Source organism: Cebus imitator, unplaced genomic scaffold (genome assembly GCF_001604975.1).
Source record: "Cebus imitator isolate Cc_AM_T3 unplaced genomic scaffold, Cebus_imitator-1.0 Scaffold203, whole genome shotgun sequence".
In the NCBI taxonomy this organism is placed as follows: Eukaryota; Metazoa; Chordata; class Mammalia; order Primates; family Cebidae; genus Cebus; species Cebus imitator.
In genome coordinates this window covers 3114388-3134640 of record NW_016107518.1, presented here as the reverse complement: position 1 = coordinate 3134640, position 20253 = coordinate 3114388, and the positions used below count along the sequence as shown (strand labels likewise).

Genomic DNA, 20253 nt, shown 5'->3' with positions numbered 1-20253 from the left:
TTTCCCCTTCAAGACAAGGTCTTGTTCTGTTGCCCAGGCTGGAGTGCAGTGGCACAATCATGGCTCACTGCAGCCTTAATCTCTGGGCTAAAGCCATCCCTCCACCTCAGCCACCCAAGTAGCTGAGAATAAAGTCATGCCCACCACACCCAGCCAACTTTGGTATTTTTTGTAGAGATGGGGTTTTGCCATGTTGCCCAGGCTGTTCTAGAACTCCTGGGCTCAAGCCATCCTCCCACCTCAGCCTCCCAAAGTGCTGGGATTACAGGCGTGTACCACTGCACCCAGCCTAGGCTGACTTTTAAACAACACTCTAGTAAGAGACTCCACCCGTGGTGATTCTGATGATTCTGTGTAAGTTGGGGCAGGCTCATGCTCCCTTCTTGTTGACTGAAGGTTGTCTCTCTCGCTCTCTCATTCCTGAGCTAGCTGGGACATCGGGGAGTGGTCTGAGTGCAGCAAGACCTGTGGCCTGGGCATGCAGCACCGCCAGGTCCTGTGCCGCCAGGTGTATGCCAACCGCAGCCTGACGGTGCAGCCCTACCGCTGCCAGCACCTGGAGAAGCCCGAGACCACCAGCACCTGCCAACTCAAGATCTGCAGTGAGTGGCAGATCCGGACCGACTGGACCTCGGTACGCAGCACGGCAGCCCGCTCCAGCCCCCTTTCCAGCTCCCACCCCACTCTCCAGCCTCCCCCACCAAGACCTGAGATGGGTAACCCTGAGTTCCACAGGAGGGAACACATGCCGTGGGGGTCTGGACAGCTGTTTCCGCAAACCATGGGATGGACCGATAATTCAGTCGAGTTCAGGGTAGTGTGTGCCACACGCAGCCAACTTTATGGGCGAGCCCAGGGGGGTCCTGTGATACCAGCCTCATCTGTTCTGTGCATCATGGCGAAGTGAAGGTTGGCAACTGCTGGTAGAGCTAACTCCTTCCAATCTTCCCCACCCATTTCATAGATGAAAAGACTGAGGCCTGGAAGGATAAAGTGGTGTCAACCAAAATTAAGGCTGTTAAGGCAGTAATAATTTCATAAAGATTTATTGGAAGCCAATGTAAAAACCAACCCCAAAAGACATACCACCGACGTTGGACGTGGTCCAAAGCCTGTGACAAGTTGAAAGGCTTTTAGAAGAACATTTAGGAGAAGAGAAGGGGACCCCTTGAATTGGAGTTGTCTTTTTCATTGGAGGGTACAGCACAGAGGTCATAATCACTGGCTACAGATGACAACATATAGGCTAAATGTATTAAGTGCAAGCCAGTAACATGAATCAGAAATAAATCAGCAAAACTTTATGACTCAGAAACAAGCCATCGTCCTCTTCAGTGTCCACAGGTTACATATTAATCAGTATGTCAACAGTATGAAGAATTCATAAGATCTGAGGGACTCACAGTAATGTTCTTTATTCAGAACAGGATATAAGCCACAAATCGTAAGACCTTCTTCACAGGCAACTTAAAACGTGGTTGATTCTTCAAGGGCAGAGGTGCATGACTTAATCCTTGCCTGCCATGGCATTGGGCCCTGTTTATAATTTGGTATCTTATTGCCACAGAGAGTCCATTTGGTCAATCTTATGATTTCTCTCCTTAACAGTAATGCTGGTTAGTTGTGTCTAGACTTCAGAAGGGCAGTGGTATGACAGGCTGTGTCCATCCTCCCATCCTCTCGTGGCCAGGAACTCCATGTTTAAAGTTTCTCTGGGGTCTCCTTGCCCGAGAGGAAGCCTGTTCAGTCAGCTGGAGGGCTTAGGATTTAATTTTTTTTATATATATAAAGATGGGGTTTCACCATGTTGGCCAAGCTGGTCTTGAACTCCCGACCTCAGGTGATCCACCCGCCTTGGCCTCCAAAGTGCTTGGATTACAGGCATGAGCGACCACGCCCAGCTGAGGATTTAATTTTTAGTTTACAGTAGGTGAGGCATCTAAGAAGGTCTTGGAGAAAAGGGCTGTAGAGTTTTCTAGAGCTCAGGTCCCTGCCCCAGGTGGTGACAGGCATGACAGGGCCTCATCGTGGTCTCATGGGGCTGGTAACAAAGGCTGCAGGCGCCATGCTGGTGATTCTCTCCCAGAGCTGAAGCCGCTGGCTGTCCTGACACCAGCGTGCTGTGTGTTTCAGTGCTCGGTGCCCTGTGGAGTGGGACAGAGGACCCGCGACGTGAAGTGTGTGAGCAACATTGGGGACGTGGTTGCCGATGAGGAATGCAACATGAAGCTCCGGCCGAATGACATTGAGAACTGTGACATGGGACCTTGTGCCAAGAGCTGGTTCCTCACTGAGTGGAGTGAAAGGGTGAGTGTGATGGCGGGCACAGCGCCGGGGACCAAGGTCTGCCAGCTGCCCTCGAAACCACGGGAAGATCAATCATAAGCTCAGAATCCCAAGGCTGATTTCTGGCTCTGGTGTGCAGGTGGGGAAGCCCAGAGAGGATTTATTGTAGGCTTCTATCCTTACATGAGGACTGAGGGGCTCCAGAGGCGAGGAGTGGGTGAAAAACTTGATTGAACTGTCCTTAGCACTCCATGTGGTCACTCAGTCATGCTAGGTAAAGTGAATAATTACATCACGTCTTTCATATATCTCGTGAGTACCGGCATCTCATAGGTACTCAGCAATGGCAGGCCGTCTACTGCTTCCTGCCAACTCAAAACATCCCACACCCCATTTCCCTCCCCAGTAGCCTGACCTCCCATGGGGAGTCTCAGGTGTCAAAGAATGACTCAAAGGCATATATAGTTAACCATTAGTCCACCAGTTACCTGGATACGAGGGAAAGCAGTCATAGATTAAATCCGTCTACCAAGGGCAAAAGGATGATTTATACGAAAAAGGGACTCTGGAGATGGAGGGGTGGTTACACGACAGCATGTGTGTACCCAATGCCACGGAGCTTGGGTTTAAAAGTGGTTACAATGGTCAATTTTATGTTATGTGTATTCTGCCACAATCAGAAATAAAGTTCGAGAAAAGACTGTAAACAAATTGAAGAACATACCCAGGGACAGGGAGAAGAGAGGAGGAAGGAGATAAGCAATTGTGCTTCCTTTCCCAGTGGCAGCGGCAGATCGGCGGGCATGAGGGAGGCCAGAGGGTTTGCCCAGGGCAGCTGCACAGCTGTCAGAGGTACCAAGTCCAGGTTCTGGATTCTCCGGGAGATCTAGAGAGTTTACCTGGGATGAGGACCTGACTGGTCATCTCTGACCTTGGTTAGCAGCCCACCGCTGGGATACACTAGGTCTGCCCCACTTCCCTTGCTAGAATCCTGTGCCTACACATTACCCGTGAACTGCGTTAAAGTGCAGATCTGACGCAGCAGGTGTGGGGTGGAGCCAGGGAGTCCACATTGCTATTCTTTTTCTTTTTCTTTTTCTTTTTTTTTTTTTGATACAGGGTCTCATTCTGTTGCCCGGGCTGAAGCACAATGGGACAATCTTAGCTTATTGCAGCTTCTTCCTCCTGGGCTCAAGTGATCCTCCCACCTCAGCCCCCTCCCCACCCCCACCCACATAGGTGGGACTATAGTTGCCTTGCCACCACCCCTGGCTAATTTTTGTATTTTTTTGTGGTTTCACCATGTTGCCCAGGCTGGTCTTGAACTCCTGGGCTCATGTGATCTGCCCACCTCGGCCTCCTGAAATGCTGGAATTGTAGGCATGAGCCACCGCGCCTGACCACAGTGTACATTTCTAATAGGTTCCCAGGTCCCTGAGGCCACTGGTCCAAGGACCACGCTCTGAGTAACAAGGCCATAAAGAAGACAGAGGAGCCCCCAGCCAATTCATGGATCTTAGGGGACCTGATGCAGCCTGTGAGCCCCCACCCCAGTCTACACCCCCCAGCATCATGAGAACAACAATCACAGTATCTCAGACTCAAAGAAGGACCCTTTCATGCAGTTTAGGGACATCAGCAGACATGCCCCATACTGCCACATTGGCTGTCTCCAACTGTTCATTGTTCATTTTGACTGGTCACTGACCTGTGCACCTGCCGTTGAGTATTTTGAACATCACCCCTAGAGGTGTTCACACAGGTTTTCTCTCCCTCTGAGGTGTAAGACGCCCCTGAATTTTGTCCCTCTCATCACCATAACGCTCCACTTCCATAGAGAGTGTTATCCAGACAGAAAGGAAGGACAAGCCTGCAAATGCAGCCTTCACTCCACCTCCTGAGATGGTCCTGGAGATTCTTACCTAGCGACTCATCTTGTGGGTTCCCCACACCTCATGGCATACAGACCCTGCCCCTTAACCCCGGGATGGTCCCGGATAGAGAGCCCTTGGTGCAAATACTGAGCTCCCAAGATGAGTATCTGACTGTGCCCTCAGGCCCAGGACAGACACTAATTTGGCCATCTGGGAGACTCTAACCAAACAGCAACAGACAGAGAGTAAATGCTGACCTGGTCGCTGACTTCTGCCATGAAGCTGAGTCCAGGAGGGCTCATCCTAGTTCTTCTTGTGTATCCCCATTTTCCAAGCCTCCCATCCCAAACATTAGCTAGAGGCACTGTGGAAACAGTAGGGAAAGATGTTTCTGATGTCAGCCTCCTTGCCAGCATGAGGAATCCTCTGCGGTGTCCCTGACATAGGTCACAGCTCTTGTCCAAACCCTTTATCACAAATTGTATGTCCAATTACATCTGTTTTCTGTACAGCTCAAGGTGTCAAAAGGTCTCCTTTTACAATGAACCAACAAAATGTTTCTTACTAAGTCCCCATGTCCTTTAGAAAAGGATGGCCCTACAGCCATTGGGGGACCCGTTCCACTTTCTTCAGGCTAAAACTCCCTGGTTTCCTCAGCTTATCCTTTTGTGATTCCGTTTCTGAATTTCTAACCAACCCAAAACTCATTTGCGTTCACAGTAAACTGGATGGATTTCCTGTATCAGCAAATGGGTGAAAAGAATGATGCTAGGCTTTCATTTTTTTATTGGAAAGATTCTTTTTCAAATACTGTTGATTTTTTTCTGGTTATAAAGTAATGCAGTATTGTTTTAAGAATATGAAACATTTGGAAAAGGAAAAGTATGCTCCAAATCTCTTCACTGAAAGAAAATTTGAGATTGCTTTAAGCTCTACTTCAAGCTGTTCTATTCTCATACATATTTTACCTACATAGCTTTTTTCCTCATACATATTTTACAGATATAAATCGTAATGTATGCATAATTTGGTCACCTGCTCTTTTCATATAATTATTATAAGCACAAAAATCTTTAAAACATTATTTTTATTATAAGCTATTATAGAACTACATAATTGAAACAATCTCCTATTTTCTAAATGTTTGGGATTTTTTAGTTTTTATTTTTATGTATTTATTTATTTTTATTTTTTTGAGACGGAGTCTCGTACTACCCCTCAGACAAGAGTGCAGTGGTGCAATCTTGGCTCACTGCAACCTCCATCTCCTGGGTTCAAGTGATTCTGCCGCCTCAGCCTCCTGTGTAGCTGAGATTATAGGCACCCGCCACCACACCCAGATAATTTTTTGTATTTTTAGCAGAGACAGGGTTTCACCATGTTGGCCAGGCTGGTCTTGAACTCCTGACCTCATGATTCTCCCACCTCAACCTCCCAAAGGGCAGGCATGAGCCACCACACCAGCCTATTTTTACTTTTTAGAGACAGGTCTTGCCCTGTTGCTCCTTGTCACCAGGGGCCTTTGGGCCACCAGTTGGTCTTAGAGCAGGTTCAGCCCCTAGAATGACCAGCAGATGGCAGTCTTCCACCTGTGAATAGTGCTTTGTGTAAAAGTCGGCTTTGTTAAGCTTTAGTCTGAGCTATGAAATTTTTTATTACTGGGAATAAACATGTGTTGAGCACCTGTTACATGCCAGTCAGGAATGAGACACAGCCTCCGATTCAACAAGCTCAAGAGGGAGAGACCAAAGACAATTAAGGTTTGCAAACACTGAAGGGCACAGAGTATGTCTTATTGGCCCAATTTAAAATTAACTATTCTTTCCCTAAACGAATTGAGGTTGTAACCCCAGTGGGAATCTCTTAAACTTCTAGGGACACAAAGTTCTTCTGGCCTTACCAACACCTTTCAGCTGCTTTTAATTGAGAGTGGGCCTTATCAGAAGTAAGCATCACTGACTTTTAGGTTCTGCAAATCAATGATCGGTTTAAGCACATGTGCCATTTTTAATCACCATAGGAAAAAACGCTTTTAGAAAGTCCACCAGCCTCAGTTTGGTAACACCTAATTTCTAAGAAAGTTTTCCAGGAAAAAAATACTGAGTTATTTAAATGACAAGAAATGATGCCTGAAGCTGACGTTCAAGAATAGTTATTAGAGCCTTAGAGTCCCTCAGGGGCCAATTGGGCCAAGGTTAGGATTTAATGTTGCTGGAGTGAGAAGGCAGTCCCCACCATATGGTTGTTGAGGAATTCCGTGTGTTTCTGTGCTTTATCAGCCTAGAAGTTCGATTACGAGTCTTGTCCTTTTCTGACTAGCAAAGCAGATTTGGTCCTTTTAGGAACATCCTTTAAGGACTGTGGGTGGGTGGGGTTTGGAGCCTCACTTGGAAGGTTAGTCCGTGCTCCCTGCTAGGGGGCTTCTCCTTCCCCTTGCTTCTGCTGACCGGCTTCCTGGGCCAGGTCCTGTGTGGTGAGCTCCTTTCACATTTACGCTTGTTGGGCTTCTCACTGCAGGTGTTGTTAGAAAGTGAAACTCCTCTTAGGCCTCATCCGCGTGATGTCCTCCCATTGGGCACCGGCATGGTCCTTAACATTCGTCTTTTAAATTAAGCACATGGGGATGTGGAGACACTTTCCCAGATGCATCTACATTACTTGGTTTTAAAAGCAGAAAATTAAGTTAACTAGTCAGATGAAAATTAACTGGAAAGAAACGATTTAAGGGTTGGTAACATGAAGACAACTGAAATTCTATTTACCTTTTATTATTTTTATTTATTTATTTTTGAGATGGTGTCTTGCTCTGTAACCCAGGCTGGAGTGTGCAGTGGCGCAGTCTCATGTGCCCAGGTTTTCATGCACCCATTCTGCTTCAGCTGAATATATTTTTTTAATTCTTTTTATTTTTATTTTTACGGACAGGGTCTTCTCACTCTGTTGCCCAGGCTGGAGTGCAGGGTACAATCATAGCTCACTGTAGCTTCAAACCCTTGGGTTCAAGTGATCCTCCTGCCTTACCTCTCGAGTACCTGGGACTACAGGTGCACACCACCACTCCTCGCTAATTTTTTTAACATTTTTGTAGAGCCAGTCTTGCTGTGCTACCCAGGCTAGCCTCAAATTTCTGGCCTCAAGCAATCCTCCCACTTCAGTCTCCCAAAGCGCTGCTGGTATTACAGGCATGAGCCACCATACTCAGCCAACCTGACTATATTTTTGAAACCAAAAGCTGAGAAAGATAGCCTAAGAGGTATAAGTGAATTAACTGCAGTGGTGAGACCGGATATTTGGAATTTAGAATGAAGCCCAACCCAGAAAATCTAAGGCAGGAGTCACCCTACTGACATCCCATGATGGGGCAGGCTATGCATGAGACACCGTCAGATATTTCTAGGGGAAGCAGATGGCGGGAAATGAAGCATTCCATCCTCCTTTGCATCATTTGAAAGCAGCTTCAGCAGCTGCCAGGGCCTCCCCACTAACGTGCCCTTCCCCTGTCTCACAGTGCTCAGCGGAGTGTGGGGCTGGAGTGCGGACACGCTCGGTGGTGTGCATGACCAACCATGTCAGCAGCCTACCCCTGGAGGGCTGTGGGAACAACCGGCCGGCAGAGGCCACCCCATGTGACAATGGACCCTGCACGGGCAAGGTGGAGTGGTTCACCGGGAGCTGGAGTCAGGTGAGTGGCCAGAACTGGGCACGTCTGCCTGTGCCAGGCAAGAGGCACCATAGCAGAGGGGTCAGGAACCAGGACTTTGTGTCAGGTGTCCCAACTTTGAGTCCCACTGTCTATCTGTGACCCTGTAGAACGTATTTATATTCCTGGAGCCTCAGTCAGTCAACAGTGTTCATTGAGCACCTACTGTGTGCTCCTCTAAGTACTCAGGCTACATCAGTGAGCAACACACAAATATCCCTGCCCTCAAGGAGATTATGGTCTAACATGCTTTCCTCATCTACAAATGCCAGCAGCCATGGTACCTTACGAGGTTATTTTTAGAAGAAATGAAATCGTGAAATCACATGTATGAAGAATGTAGCACAGCGCCTGACACACAATAAATGGTGGTTGCTGCTATTCATATTCCTGTTAATAAAGCCAGTTTTTTCGACATTTGACAATGTCCGAAGCAGAAATTTTAGAACTTGTAATTCTTCATTATGAAGAATAAATAATACTTAATTACTTTAATAATTGATGAATTACATTTTCCCTCACTCTTCCAAAACTGAACATGAACCCCACTAAGAAAATGTGGAAATGACTGCCTCGTTTTGATTACCATCAGTATTGGAGTTCTTGGAACGCTTAGCATTTGGCTCCCAGGGCTGGCTGGTTCTCCAAGGACTGTTTGGCTTATGATCATGATTTACACATTATCAAGACCTCTGGCTCCATATAGAATTTTATTTCTTTTAAGTATCTTTAAAAACTGACCTTGGAAAAAAATGCACCGCCTTGTCCTTGTAAATGGATACAACCCCTTTGGAAAGCAATTTGGCAATAAAAGTCAAGAACCATAAAAATGTTCATTTGCCTTAACCCAGTCACCCCACTCTTGGGGATTCATTTTAAGGAAATAATTAACAAAAGGAAAAAAAGAAGCCTTTTTCAACAGAGATGATCATGACAACAGGATGGTTGTGGATATTATGGTATATCATAACTCAGGAAAATATAAGGTGACAATGACAGCAATCGTTAGGAAGATGTCTAAGAAGTGCATATGGCACAATGGGAAGTGAGAAATGGAACGTGAAAATATTCAAACCCTAACACCTCTACCACTTCAACGTGTAGTTTTTTATGCAAAAAGCATGGGGAAATGTTTTTCTTTTCAAATTCCCTTTAATATTTTTATAATACAACTTGTAAAATATAGAGAATTCAGAAAGAATTCAAGTACTTCCAGTGCTACTCTGGTGAATATCAAAGTTAGACACACTTGCTAACTGATCCTAGCTTGACTTCTCATTAGTTTTCTGGCTTTAGGTGAGTGATTTAACCTCTGAGCCTGCTTCCTCATCTGAATATGAAGGTAATAATACCAACCTCCTAATGTTGTTAAGAGGTTTTCATGAGATGCTATACATAAAGTTACCCATTGCTTAGGATATGGGAAATACTTAATAAATATTAGTTTCCATCCCTCCATGTTGATTTTTTCTGCCAGCTATTTCTATCTCCTTGCTAGTAGCAAAATGCATAAGACTTAAACCCCAAAGGTAATTTAGTAGTGACTGTTTATGGGACACCAGTTATGCCAAATATCCATAGATGTGTGAAATCATAGCATCAGATCATTATAGTCACACACGTGAATGTAAGTAATACAATTGAATTCATGTGTCTACCATTCTCAGAAGAGAATGGAGCAGGATTCAGGGCCTTTTTTGCTTGTGGCCTCCTATTGACTTTAGAACTAAGCTCAAAGAACTAAGAGTGATATGAACCATGGCAAAGACAACCTTTATTTCTGCCAAGATTAGGAAGAAAGGATTTGTTGCTCTGTTGTCCAAAAGGGTCAGGATACAATTGAATGTGGACAAGGTTTTGGTTCCGGATTTATAAGGATGTCAGGGCCTGCTGGCAACTCCCTGCCCTAGGAATTTGACATTATCCCAAAAGAAATTGAAGTGAGAGCATGCTTATTTCTTGAAAGGTAAGTTTTAAACATTAACTGACTTTAGAATATAAAAATAAATGTTTCTCCTACTGAGGCTTGTGCAAAAAGCCAGCCTGAGAGGATGAGACCTAAGTCCACGGAGAGGCAGAGACCAAGGAGTTTCTGGCTTTAGAGTCTTTCTGACTCCACCAATAAAGGAATATATTCCTTTTCTGCTGCTTCCCAGATCCCTGAAAACTAGAGTATATCAAGCTTAGGAAGTCTCTTTCTACTCTGGAGGCATAGTAGCCCAACTCTTATTCATAAGCATCTGCCAAGTCTATTATTTATGACCAGAATTATTTCCATTCTTCTCTATCAATTCTGAGTTTACTAGAACCTTAGATTGTCTTAGTTCTGGGGAGATCTGTCACAGTCTCTAGTCTTCTGGAGCAGCCATTTTGTTGGCCTGTGGGTCTGGAGTAGTTTATTGATTGCATTTATTGCAATAGATACTTGTATTCTCATCTTTTCATGGATCAGTGATCCACCAAAATGCAACTATAGGAATTCTTTAGGTGCAGAAACATGCATAACTGCCATCACTTCTCATTGAAAGCATTTATCCCTATTAAATATTACTTTGTCATGTATGCTTTTATCTGTGGTTATATTTTATCTACTGTTTGAATTACTCCATTATTGATTTTCACCTGATATATCTTCATCCGTTTCTTAATTTTCAAACTTTCTATGTATTTTTAAGGTATGTCTTTCATATGCAGGACTATTTTTGACTTTATTTTTACCTAATCTATAAATCTCTGTATTTTAAGAGTTAAATTTTGACCATTTATATTTATTGTAATCATTATATGTTTAGACTTTTCCCTACCATCTTATTTTTCGTATTTTGTGTTTTCTATTGCCATGCTTTCTTGCGTCTTTCCTCTTTCCTTTCTACATATTTAGTATTAGTCAGGTTTTTAAAATTCCATTTCTTTTCCTCTAACATTTTGAAAGTTATACATCGTCTAGTGGTATGTCTTCTGTGATAACACTCAAATTTTTAGCACAGAATTTTAAACTTTAATGTTTTCATTAGTGTCAAGTTATCAGTAACTACATCCTCTCCTAAAAGAAAATAGAAGGGTTCCCCTTTTATTTACCTCCACCCTCTCAATCTACAATATTTCCAGAAAGATGTTGGTATTATCTGGATCAGGCTCCAGATTAATGTTAATTTTATAGAAAATATGAATTTACATTTTAAAACAGCTTTCTCCTGTCCCCCAAAGGTTATTTGTTATTGAAATATAGTTTACATACCATAAAATTCACCCTGTAAAAATACACAATTCATTGGTTTTTAGTAAGTTCACAAAGTTGTACAACCATCAGCATTATCCAGTTCCAACACATTTTGATCATTCCAAAAAGACACCTGGTATTCATTAGTAATAACGGCTTTTATTGGTGTCTTTGCCAGCTCCTTCTTTTACATTCTGTGTCGTCTGTCTGGTTCCTTTTTATTTTGCTTAAGGCTATAACCCAGAAAGTCTTTTGATTAGGATTTGTAAGTGGTAAGATTTCTGAGCCCTTGAATACTTAAAAATGACTTCATTTTGCACTTTGACACAAATGCTTCTGGCAGATGACTCACTGCTTCCTCTTCCTGGTATAGTCAGGCCAGCCCAGCTGCTCTTGGCCAGTAACTCAGCTGATCACTCATTGTCCGTCCACCACCAATCTAGCCTGAAGCATATGAGCTTTGCTAGAGCTCCTCCTCTGTGTGTATTTGGACTCTAGTTTCCTTCTTCACTTTGATCTCATCTGTTTTTCAGTGTTCACAGGTTCCCCATAATTTCTGGACCACCAAGACTGAGTACCCTTTCTTGTTTTCAAATGCTGCCTCATGCACACATACACACAGAGAGAGAGAGAAATACCCATACACAGAGACAGAGAGAGAGAGATTGAGAGATGCATACACACACACACATTTATTCACTTTCCAAACACACATATTCTGCTATTTCTGAGCATTTACAATAAAAGAAGGCTGAGACGTGCTCATTCTCCCTTAAGAACACAATCTCATCAAGGACTTGCCAAAAAATAGCAGAAGATAACTTCAGGTTCTGATCAAGGTTTGCAGTCTTCTTTTCCGCCACACATTTAAGTACAGAGGTAGGATCTCATAGCAGTGATGGATCTTTCAGATCATGTTTCCAAACCCCTTATTTTCGATTTTCAGATAAGATCAGAGCGACCTGGGGAAGTGCAGTGTCTTGGCCAAAGACACGGAGCTATTTACTGACGCTGTCTAGACTAATTTCCATGTCTCCTGACTTCAGTCCAGCGTTCCACCCCTGCCGCTCGCCCCCGCCCCCCACCCCACCCCCTCCTCATTCTTTCTGCAGAGAGGCCAGCCTTTGCCTGTTGCAGCCTGTGGCTCTTCTCCTGCCTTCAATTCTTCCATTGGCTGCAGCACTTGAAAGAAAAGGACAAGACACGAATACATTCCAAATCATAAACTAACATGAAGGAAAATAGGAGAAACAGACCAGGAAATTTTGTAGTTTTTTGGCCGGGTGCGGAAGCTCACACCTGTAATCCCAGCACTTTGGGAGGCCAAGGCAGGCAGATCACCTGAGGTCAGGAGTTCGAGACCACTCTGTCCAATATGACGAAACCCCATCTCTACTAAAAGTACAAAAATTAGCCAGGCACGGGGGCTCGCCGCTGTAGTCCCAAGTACTTGGGAGGCTGAGGCAGGAGAATCACTTAAACCTGGGAGGCAGAGGTTGCAGTGAGCTGAAATCTTGCCACTGCATGCTAGCCTGGGCAACAGAGAGAGACTTCGTCTCAAAAAAAAAAAAAAAGAAAAAAGAAATATTGTAGTTTTTTAATGTTACAAAGATGGCAAAAAGGCATAGACAAAGTAGAAACTTCTGTTGGTGATAGCCTCTGCCAATTCATGCCCTGTGTGGCTAATTCATCATTTGTTGGCTTGGGGGTTTTATAATGCTTTTTTCTGTAGGTAGGTGTTTTTCTTTCTCCCTGTTTTTATTTGATTGTGTGGCTGCTTATGAATAGCAATGCTAATATTTAGAGTGTGAACTGCAGACATCGTTACAGGCTTTTTATAAAGGTAGTAGATTCTTTAAAGTCTATAAAAGTACATAGACCACAGCTTTACAACTTTTAATCAGAAAGTATTAAGAGGCTGGGTACAATGGCTCATGCCTGTAATCCCAGAACATTGAGAGGCCCAGGCAGGAAGACTGCTTGAGGCCAGGAGTTCAAGACCAGCCTGGGTAACAGAGTAAGATCCTGTCTCTGAAAACAAATTTTTTTTTTTTTTTTTTTGAGACAGAGTCTTGCCCTGTCACCCAGGCTGGAATGCAGTGGCACCATCTTGGTTCACTGCAACCTCCACCTCCCAGATTCCAGCGATTATCCTGCTTCAGCCTCCCAAGTAGCTGGGATTATAGACACGTGCCACCACGCCCAACTAACTTCCTGCATTTTTAGTAGAGAGAGGGTTTCACCATGTTGGCCAGGCTGGTCTCAAACTCCTGACCCCAGGTGATCCACCCACCTTGGATTACTCCTGTAATCCCACCTGGGCTGGGATTATAGGAGTGAGCCACTGTGCCCAGCCCCCATCTCTAAAAAAATTTTTTTTTAATTAGCAGGCCAAGGCCTGGTGTGGTGGCTCTGCCTATCATCCCAGCATTTTGGGAGACTGAGGCAGGCAGATCATTTGGGCTCAGGAGCTCAAGACCAGCCTGGGTGACATGGCAAAACCCAGCTCTACAAAAAATACAAAAATGGACCGGGCATGGTGACATGTGCCTATATTCCCTGCTACTCTGGAGGCTGAGGTAGGAGGATTACTTGAGCCTGAGGGGTGGAGGTCACAGTGAGCCAAGACTGCACCACTGCACTTTAGCCTAGGTGACAGAGTGAGATCCTGTCTCAAAAAAAATTAACCAGGCAAGGTGGTACACACCTGTGGTCCCAAGGATGCTTAGGTGGGAGGGTCACTTGAGCTCAGGAGGTTGAGGTTGCAGGGAGCCATGATCACACCACTACACTCCAGTCTGGGTGACAGAGTGAGACCTTATCTCAAAAAGAAAAAAGATTGTGTAGACCAAACAAAATACAAAATCATTTAGCGAAGTGATAGGTAACTAAATAGGATAATTTATAACCAAACAGTCATATGCATTATATGCATTTTATTTCCATGAACTAACAAAATGCATCAGCATATGGAATTGCCTAGCTTCTTTGTGGGGTCACCACCCCATGGCACAGATTTCAGCACCATATAAGGAAACAAGAAGATTGGGCTCTGTAGTCACAGTTCCCGCTGGCTGCCCTGTTGGAAGGGGAGGGCAGACCACAGCGTACATTTCCCCAAGTCTTGGGTCTTCTTCTCAGCTTTAGGTGTTCACAGATGTGCAGAGGCTGGGAGAGCATTCAGTCACAGTATCCACCTCCTAAGAGACTAACAGATAAAACGAGAATGTCAGGCCGGGCGCGGTGGCTCAAGCCTGTAATCCCAGCACTTTGGGAGGCCGAGGCGGGTGGATCACGAGGTCAAGAGATCGAGACCATCCTGGTCAACGTGGTGAAACCCCGTCTCTACTAAAAATACAAAAATTCAGCTGGGCATGGTGGCGTGTGCCTGTAATCCCAGCTACTCAGGAGGCTGAGGCAGGAGAACTGCCTGAACCCAGGAGGCGGAGGCTGCGGTGAGCCGAGATCGCGCCATTGCACTCCAGCCTGGGTAACAAGAGCGAAACTCCGTCTCAAAAAAAAAAAAAAAAAAAAAACGAGAATGTCAGCTCATTGTCTTACCTCCTGTGAGAGATGTCAGAGTCTACGGGACAGAAACAACCCAATGACCTGGCTGGTGTGTTCCTGCAGGAGAGTTTCCGATAAACTACTTCCCTCTCAGCACAGAAAACAGCAAGATCTTAGTGACCAGCATCCTCCACTTAGATCATCAGGGCATCTAGTCTTCATTTGGAGATAGAACTCATAGGGAATTGCAATCCACATACCACTTCTCTTCCAGAAACATTTCCAGGTTCCCACACAGTTCTTCCTCCCAGAATTGGTGGTAGAATTGATGGTGCCCATCATAAGCATCCCTTGATGGACAGCAGTTGCCGCCCCCTGTCCATCATGTGACACTCAATTTTCTCTGCTTCTTTCTGCAGTGTTCCATTGAGTGTGGGCATGGGACGCAACAGAGGGAGGTGATTTGTGTTAGAAAGAATGCAGACACCTTTGAAGTGTTGGACCCCTCTGAATGTTCTTTCCTGGAAAAACCCCGCAGCCAGCAATCCTGCCACCTCAAGCCTTGTGGAGCCAAATGGTTTAGCACCGAATGGAGCATGGTAAGTCATGGTGCTCTTGATGGAGGCTGCATTGGCCCACCGTTCCCCAGCTGAACTCCCATAGACCCCTCTGGGCCAGGCACTGGGCTCAGCCCTAAAAGAGATTCCCTACAGCAATCTACCTTAGGTGGTGGCTGCTGGGGTACCTTGTGACTCAGCCTGCTAGGTGAAGGAGGCCTGAGACCTCGATGATCTTGGTTTCTAAATTGCAGCAGCCTTAAAACAGGGACTCTCACACTTCAGTGTGCCAGGGAATCATCTGGGGATCTTGTTTGACAAGACCAACTCTGGGCCAGCCGTGGCCGAGGATTTGCATTTTTAGCAAGTTCCTGAGGTGTCTTGGATGCAGTTGCCTTTGGACTGCATTTTGAGCAATGCTGCCAGAGAGGATCGAGGATACAAGGGTGCTGTTAAAAGTACTACATCTGATGTCAGGCGTGGTGGTTCACGCCTATAATCCCAACATTTTGGGAGGCCAAGTAGGGAAGATCACTTGAGGCTAGGAGTTTGAGACCAGCCTGGGCAACTAGCAAGACCCCATCTCTAAAAAAATTTTTTTAATTACTACATCTGCAGTGACCTCTTTATAAAACTCACCAGAGGAATTTCTGTCAGACCTCAGTACTTTGTCTGTCTGTCTGTCTGTCTCTGTCTGTGTCAATGTCTGTGTGTGTGTGTGTGTGTGTGTGTGTGTGTGTATACACTTTCTAAAAATCCTATAGACATTCTGGATTATGGATTGTGGGACTGATTCTGTTTTCTCTTTGAACTGGCTACTAGGAAGCTCAAAGCCAAAAATGATGGCTCACCTCAAAGAGAGAGTACACCAGATCCTGCAAAGTGGATTTTATGCGCCAATATTCCCGTAGCTTCTCTTTCTTTTTCCTACCTTTATCTTCCTTTAGTCCTAGTTTTCTCACTTTTTTAAAAAATCTGTGGCCCTCTAAGTCTTTCTCAAGTCATTTCAAATCTTTTTTATAAGGAGGGAAGTAGTGTGTAAGTGAAGAAAGAGAAGGAGAGATTGATAAATACAGAAATAAGTCATTAAGAAATGAAAGGGGAAAGGATGGATGTGGTGATAAGATTTATTTTTTTCAAGTTGGAGAGTTCATTTTCAAGAAATTTCCTAAAATGGAAAACCTCATCACCATCATTCCAGGTGACCAGAAAACCTCCCGAGGGCACCATTCCAGGTGACCATTGGCATAGTTCTGTGGGTCAGGGTGGGAAGTGGGGAAGGGTCATTCTGCTTCTCATCACCGACGATTTTCAAGCAGAGGCTGTAGTGAGCCCAGAGTAGGGGCCAGAGCCTTTCTCGCAGTGAAAGGGAATTTTGCTTAGAAAAAATATGTATGAATAAAAGCTGAGAGTTCTATTTCCAAAAAGTATCTGTCTGCTCCAGTGGTAACAGCCATCTGGCTGTGTAGCAAACCACATCTCAGAGGCAGATGGGGACCAAGGAAGTGGGTCAAACGGTGTCCTGTCAACTTCTGGGAAGTGGAATTTCATTATTTTAATGTTGGCCAAGGCTTGAGGATATAAGAACAGATCGCAGTTTTCTTTTGTCATCTGGTCTGGAGAGTCTACAAACGGCCATGCTCACCAGGCCAAGTCAAAGGAGGTAAACTCCGAAAACACCTGCTGGAATCAACCCACATGTCCGTCAGCAGGTGGACAGACAAACCGTGGTGCATCCACATGGTGGAACAAAAAACTCAGCAACGAAAAAACAGATGAACTTCCGGTGCATTTTGCTAAGTAAAAAAAAAAAAGCCAGGTTCTGAAAACTACATGTTATATGAGTCCATCTATATAATATTCTGTAAAAGGAGAAGCTACAGAGACAGAGGCTAGATCAGTGCGTGCCAGAGGATGCGTGAGCACATCTGTGTAATCTGACCGCAGAGGGGCAGCACGGGGGAATCGTGTTTGTGCACAGTGAAACTATTTCATGCCTTGTTTACAGTGGGAGTTACACAACTGTATGAATTTGTCAAAACTAATAGATATGTGTGCCACAAAAAGGGAAAATTTTAGATGCAAATTTAGAAAAAAAATTGAAACAAATATGAAGTCAGTGGTCACTATAACAGCAAAGGACTAATGGAAGCTAGACTTCTTTGAATGCACCTTGTTTTGCAAATTTGAGTTTGGAACTAAGTAAATATTTTAGATAATTATAAAAGAAAATTAAATTTAAAGAAAGCAATCCCCCCAAAACCGAAAATACAGTGAAACAAATTAATCTAAACGTGTTTCCAGTTGGTGGCACCAGCAAGTGACTTTAATACATAGTAATTTGACAGTCTATCGCTAAGGAAAAATTACCGCAGAAAAACGTTCACGCTGTTTGAAATAATCCTATTTTTGGTGAGAGTGTTGTATTGGATACGATGATTGGGCATATCATGTGTGAGAAGGCAAATGAGTAATTAGATGATAGTATAATTCTGTTAGTCCCAGTATCCTTGAGAATTAGGATTCTCTGCTTAAGAGAAAAGAGATACAGATACATGATAGATATCATTTAGCTTAAGACCTCAATAAAAAGCCTGTTGTCCTGAATTCGAATTGGCAGTGTCAGTATGAACTTATAAGTGATCTTTCTAAAAATCTTTCCTAATTTCACCCACTGATAGAGTCTAGAATCAGTGACCAATCCAGGGATTCAGAATGGGTGGCTACTTCCAGATCTGGGGCAGCATATATGTTAGTTAGGCTGGAATATCTTTTCCTGGCAGGCAGCAAGGAAGTTCTTAAACAACGGAGCTCATGTCCAAAGCATCCCAGAGCCAATTTGTAGAGGCTCCTGTGAGCCACTGAACATCAGTAAGAATAATAATGCAGTAGATTGATGAAACACATTACATGTGTTTAAATACATCCATTTACAATAAGTTTATAATACTTTAAAAAACTAATAGGTCATCATTATAGGATGTTAGGGAACCGACTTATTATTATGAAATCTGGCACCTGAAGGGAAAGATTCAATTGTTTATGCCCTTTCTTAAACAAACCATGCCACTGGGTAACCAAAGAGGAAAGGTGCTGGGGGAAGGATACTTTATGAAAGATTTCCAGCTAATAGAAGGAAAATGATAGAATTAGAATTCCAAGCCCCCAATAAACTAATGGATCTGAGCATTGCCTATCAGTGGCCACTAACATCCCCAAAAGAGAGACAGCCACCTGGGAAGTGGTCTCAAAAAAAACCAACCAATAAAAACCCCTGCACCTGTTAAGGCCTCTTCTAGGTCCAACTTCCAGTGTTCAGAAAATAGAGAGAATAGAAGAACACAAACTACACCACAGGAGCACTGTCAGCAAAATCCAGACTATGGGAAACCATAGAACAAATGACTCAGTTCCACCCCCGACCACAACCAAAATATTTTTAAGTGCAAGGAGGAAAAAGACAATGGAAGGGAAACCTATGGATTGAAAGATTCGTGAAAGACATTTTGACCAATTGCAATGTGCAGAACTGATGCAGATACGATTTTTAAAGGAAAAAATAACCTGTATTAAAAAATCTTGGCCAGGCCTAGTGGTTTACGCCTATAATCCCAGCACTTTGGGAGACCATGGTGGGCAGATCACCTGAAGTCAGGCGCTCAAGACCAGCCTGGGCAACATGGCGAAACCCTGTCTCTACCAAAAATACAACAATTAGACAGGTGTGGTGATGAATGTCTTGTAATCCCAACTACTGGGGAGACTGAGGCAGGAGGATCGCTTGAACCTGGGAGGCAGAGGCTGCAGTGAGCTGAGGTCACGCCACTGCACTCCAGCCTAGGCAACAGAGCAAGACTCCATCTCAGAAAAAAAAAAAAAAAAAATCTATAGGAGTCATAAGATAAGTCGGAATACTGAGTCTTTATTGAAGAGAATAAGAAATTATTATAATTTCTAGGTAGAATTTATATGTAAAGAACTTACATGTAAACACTAAAAGACAGAATTCTTGTCTTTTATAACTACACCCTAAATTATATGGAAGAAGTGATCAGATGTCTAGATTTGCTTCAACGTAGTGGGAGGAGCAGGAGGGCTGGGAATATGGATGGGACACACCTGGCATGAGTTGCTAATTGTGGAAGCTGGTTGATAGGTACATGATAGAATTTTCGTATTCTATCTCCTTTTGGAAATGTTTGAGATTTTCCAGTGTCTTTCTTCTCCAGTGTGCTGAGCTATTGGTCTGCCCAAAAATCTGACTTTTTCCCCTTGTTCCCACGCAGTGTTCCAAGAGCTGCCAGGGTGGCTTTCGGGTCCGGGAAGTGCGGTGTCTGTCAGATGACATGGCTCTGAGTAACCTCTGTGACCCTCAGTTGAAACCAGAAGAGAGAGAATCTTGTAACCCTCAGGACTGTGTCCCTGAAGTTGGTAAGTAGAGATTTCAATCATGGGGGAAATGTTTGTATTTTTTAAGCTTGTCGGATTCTCTGATATGACAATAACAAGCCTCTTCCAGGTCTTTCTGTGACCTTGCACACAGTCATGGAGTTCAGAGGGTCAAAGTCCTTTTGGACAAGTTTCATAGTTTAAGACTATCATTCATAGTGTGGATGGCTGTCTAAGCCACCCAGCATGCTTTAGTGTGGATTGATTAAAATGGCAATGCCGGCCAGGTGTGGTGGCTCACGTCTGTAATCCCAGCTCTTTGGGAGGCTGAGGCAGGTGGATCACGAGATTAGGTGTTCGAGACCAGCCTGGGCAGCATGGTAAAACCCTGTCTCTACAGAAAATACAAAAAATTAGCCAGGCATGGTGGCACATACCTGTAGTCCCAGCTACTCAGGAGGCTGAGGCAGGAGAATTGCTTGAACCTGGCAGGCAGAGGCTCCAGTAAGCCGAGATCACACCACTGCACTCCAGTGTGGGCAACAGAGCAAGATTCCATCTCAAAAGAAAGTTAATGCCTTCAAAGATTTGACTTTAGGTCAAAGCAGTAAAGTGTCAACTTTTTTTTTTCTTTTTTTTTTCCCATTTATTTATTTTATTGCATTTTAGGTTTTGGGGTACATGTGAAGAACATGCAAGATTGTTGCATAGGTACACACG

General features: G+C 44.2%; 1 protein-coding gene across 2 annotated transcripts in view; it reads left to right on the top strand.

The window, feature by feature from the left end:
* THSD4 (thrombospondin type 1 domain containing 4) overlaps positions 1-20253 on the top strand; it is a 660091-nt gene that overhangs the window by 631873 nt on the left and 7965 nt on the right. For both annotated transcript variants that reach the window (XM_017548142.2, XM_017548143.2), the window contains 5 exons: positions 430-634; positions 2134-2307; positions 7669-7842; positions 15007-15186; positions 19431-19575. In XM_017548142.2, coding sequence (XP_017403631.1) covers positions 430-634; positions 2134-2307; positions 7669-7842; positions 15007-15186; positions 19431-19575 — 878 coding nt within the window. The remainder of the gene's footprint in view (positions 1-429; positions 635-2133; positions 2308-7668; positions 7843-15006; positions 15187-19430; positions 19576-20253) is intronic.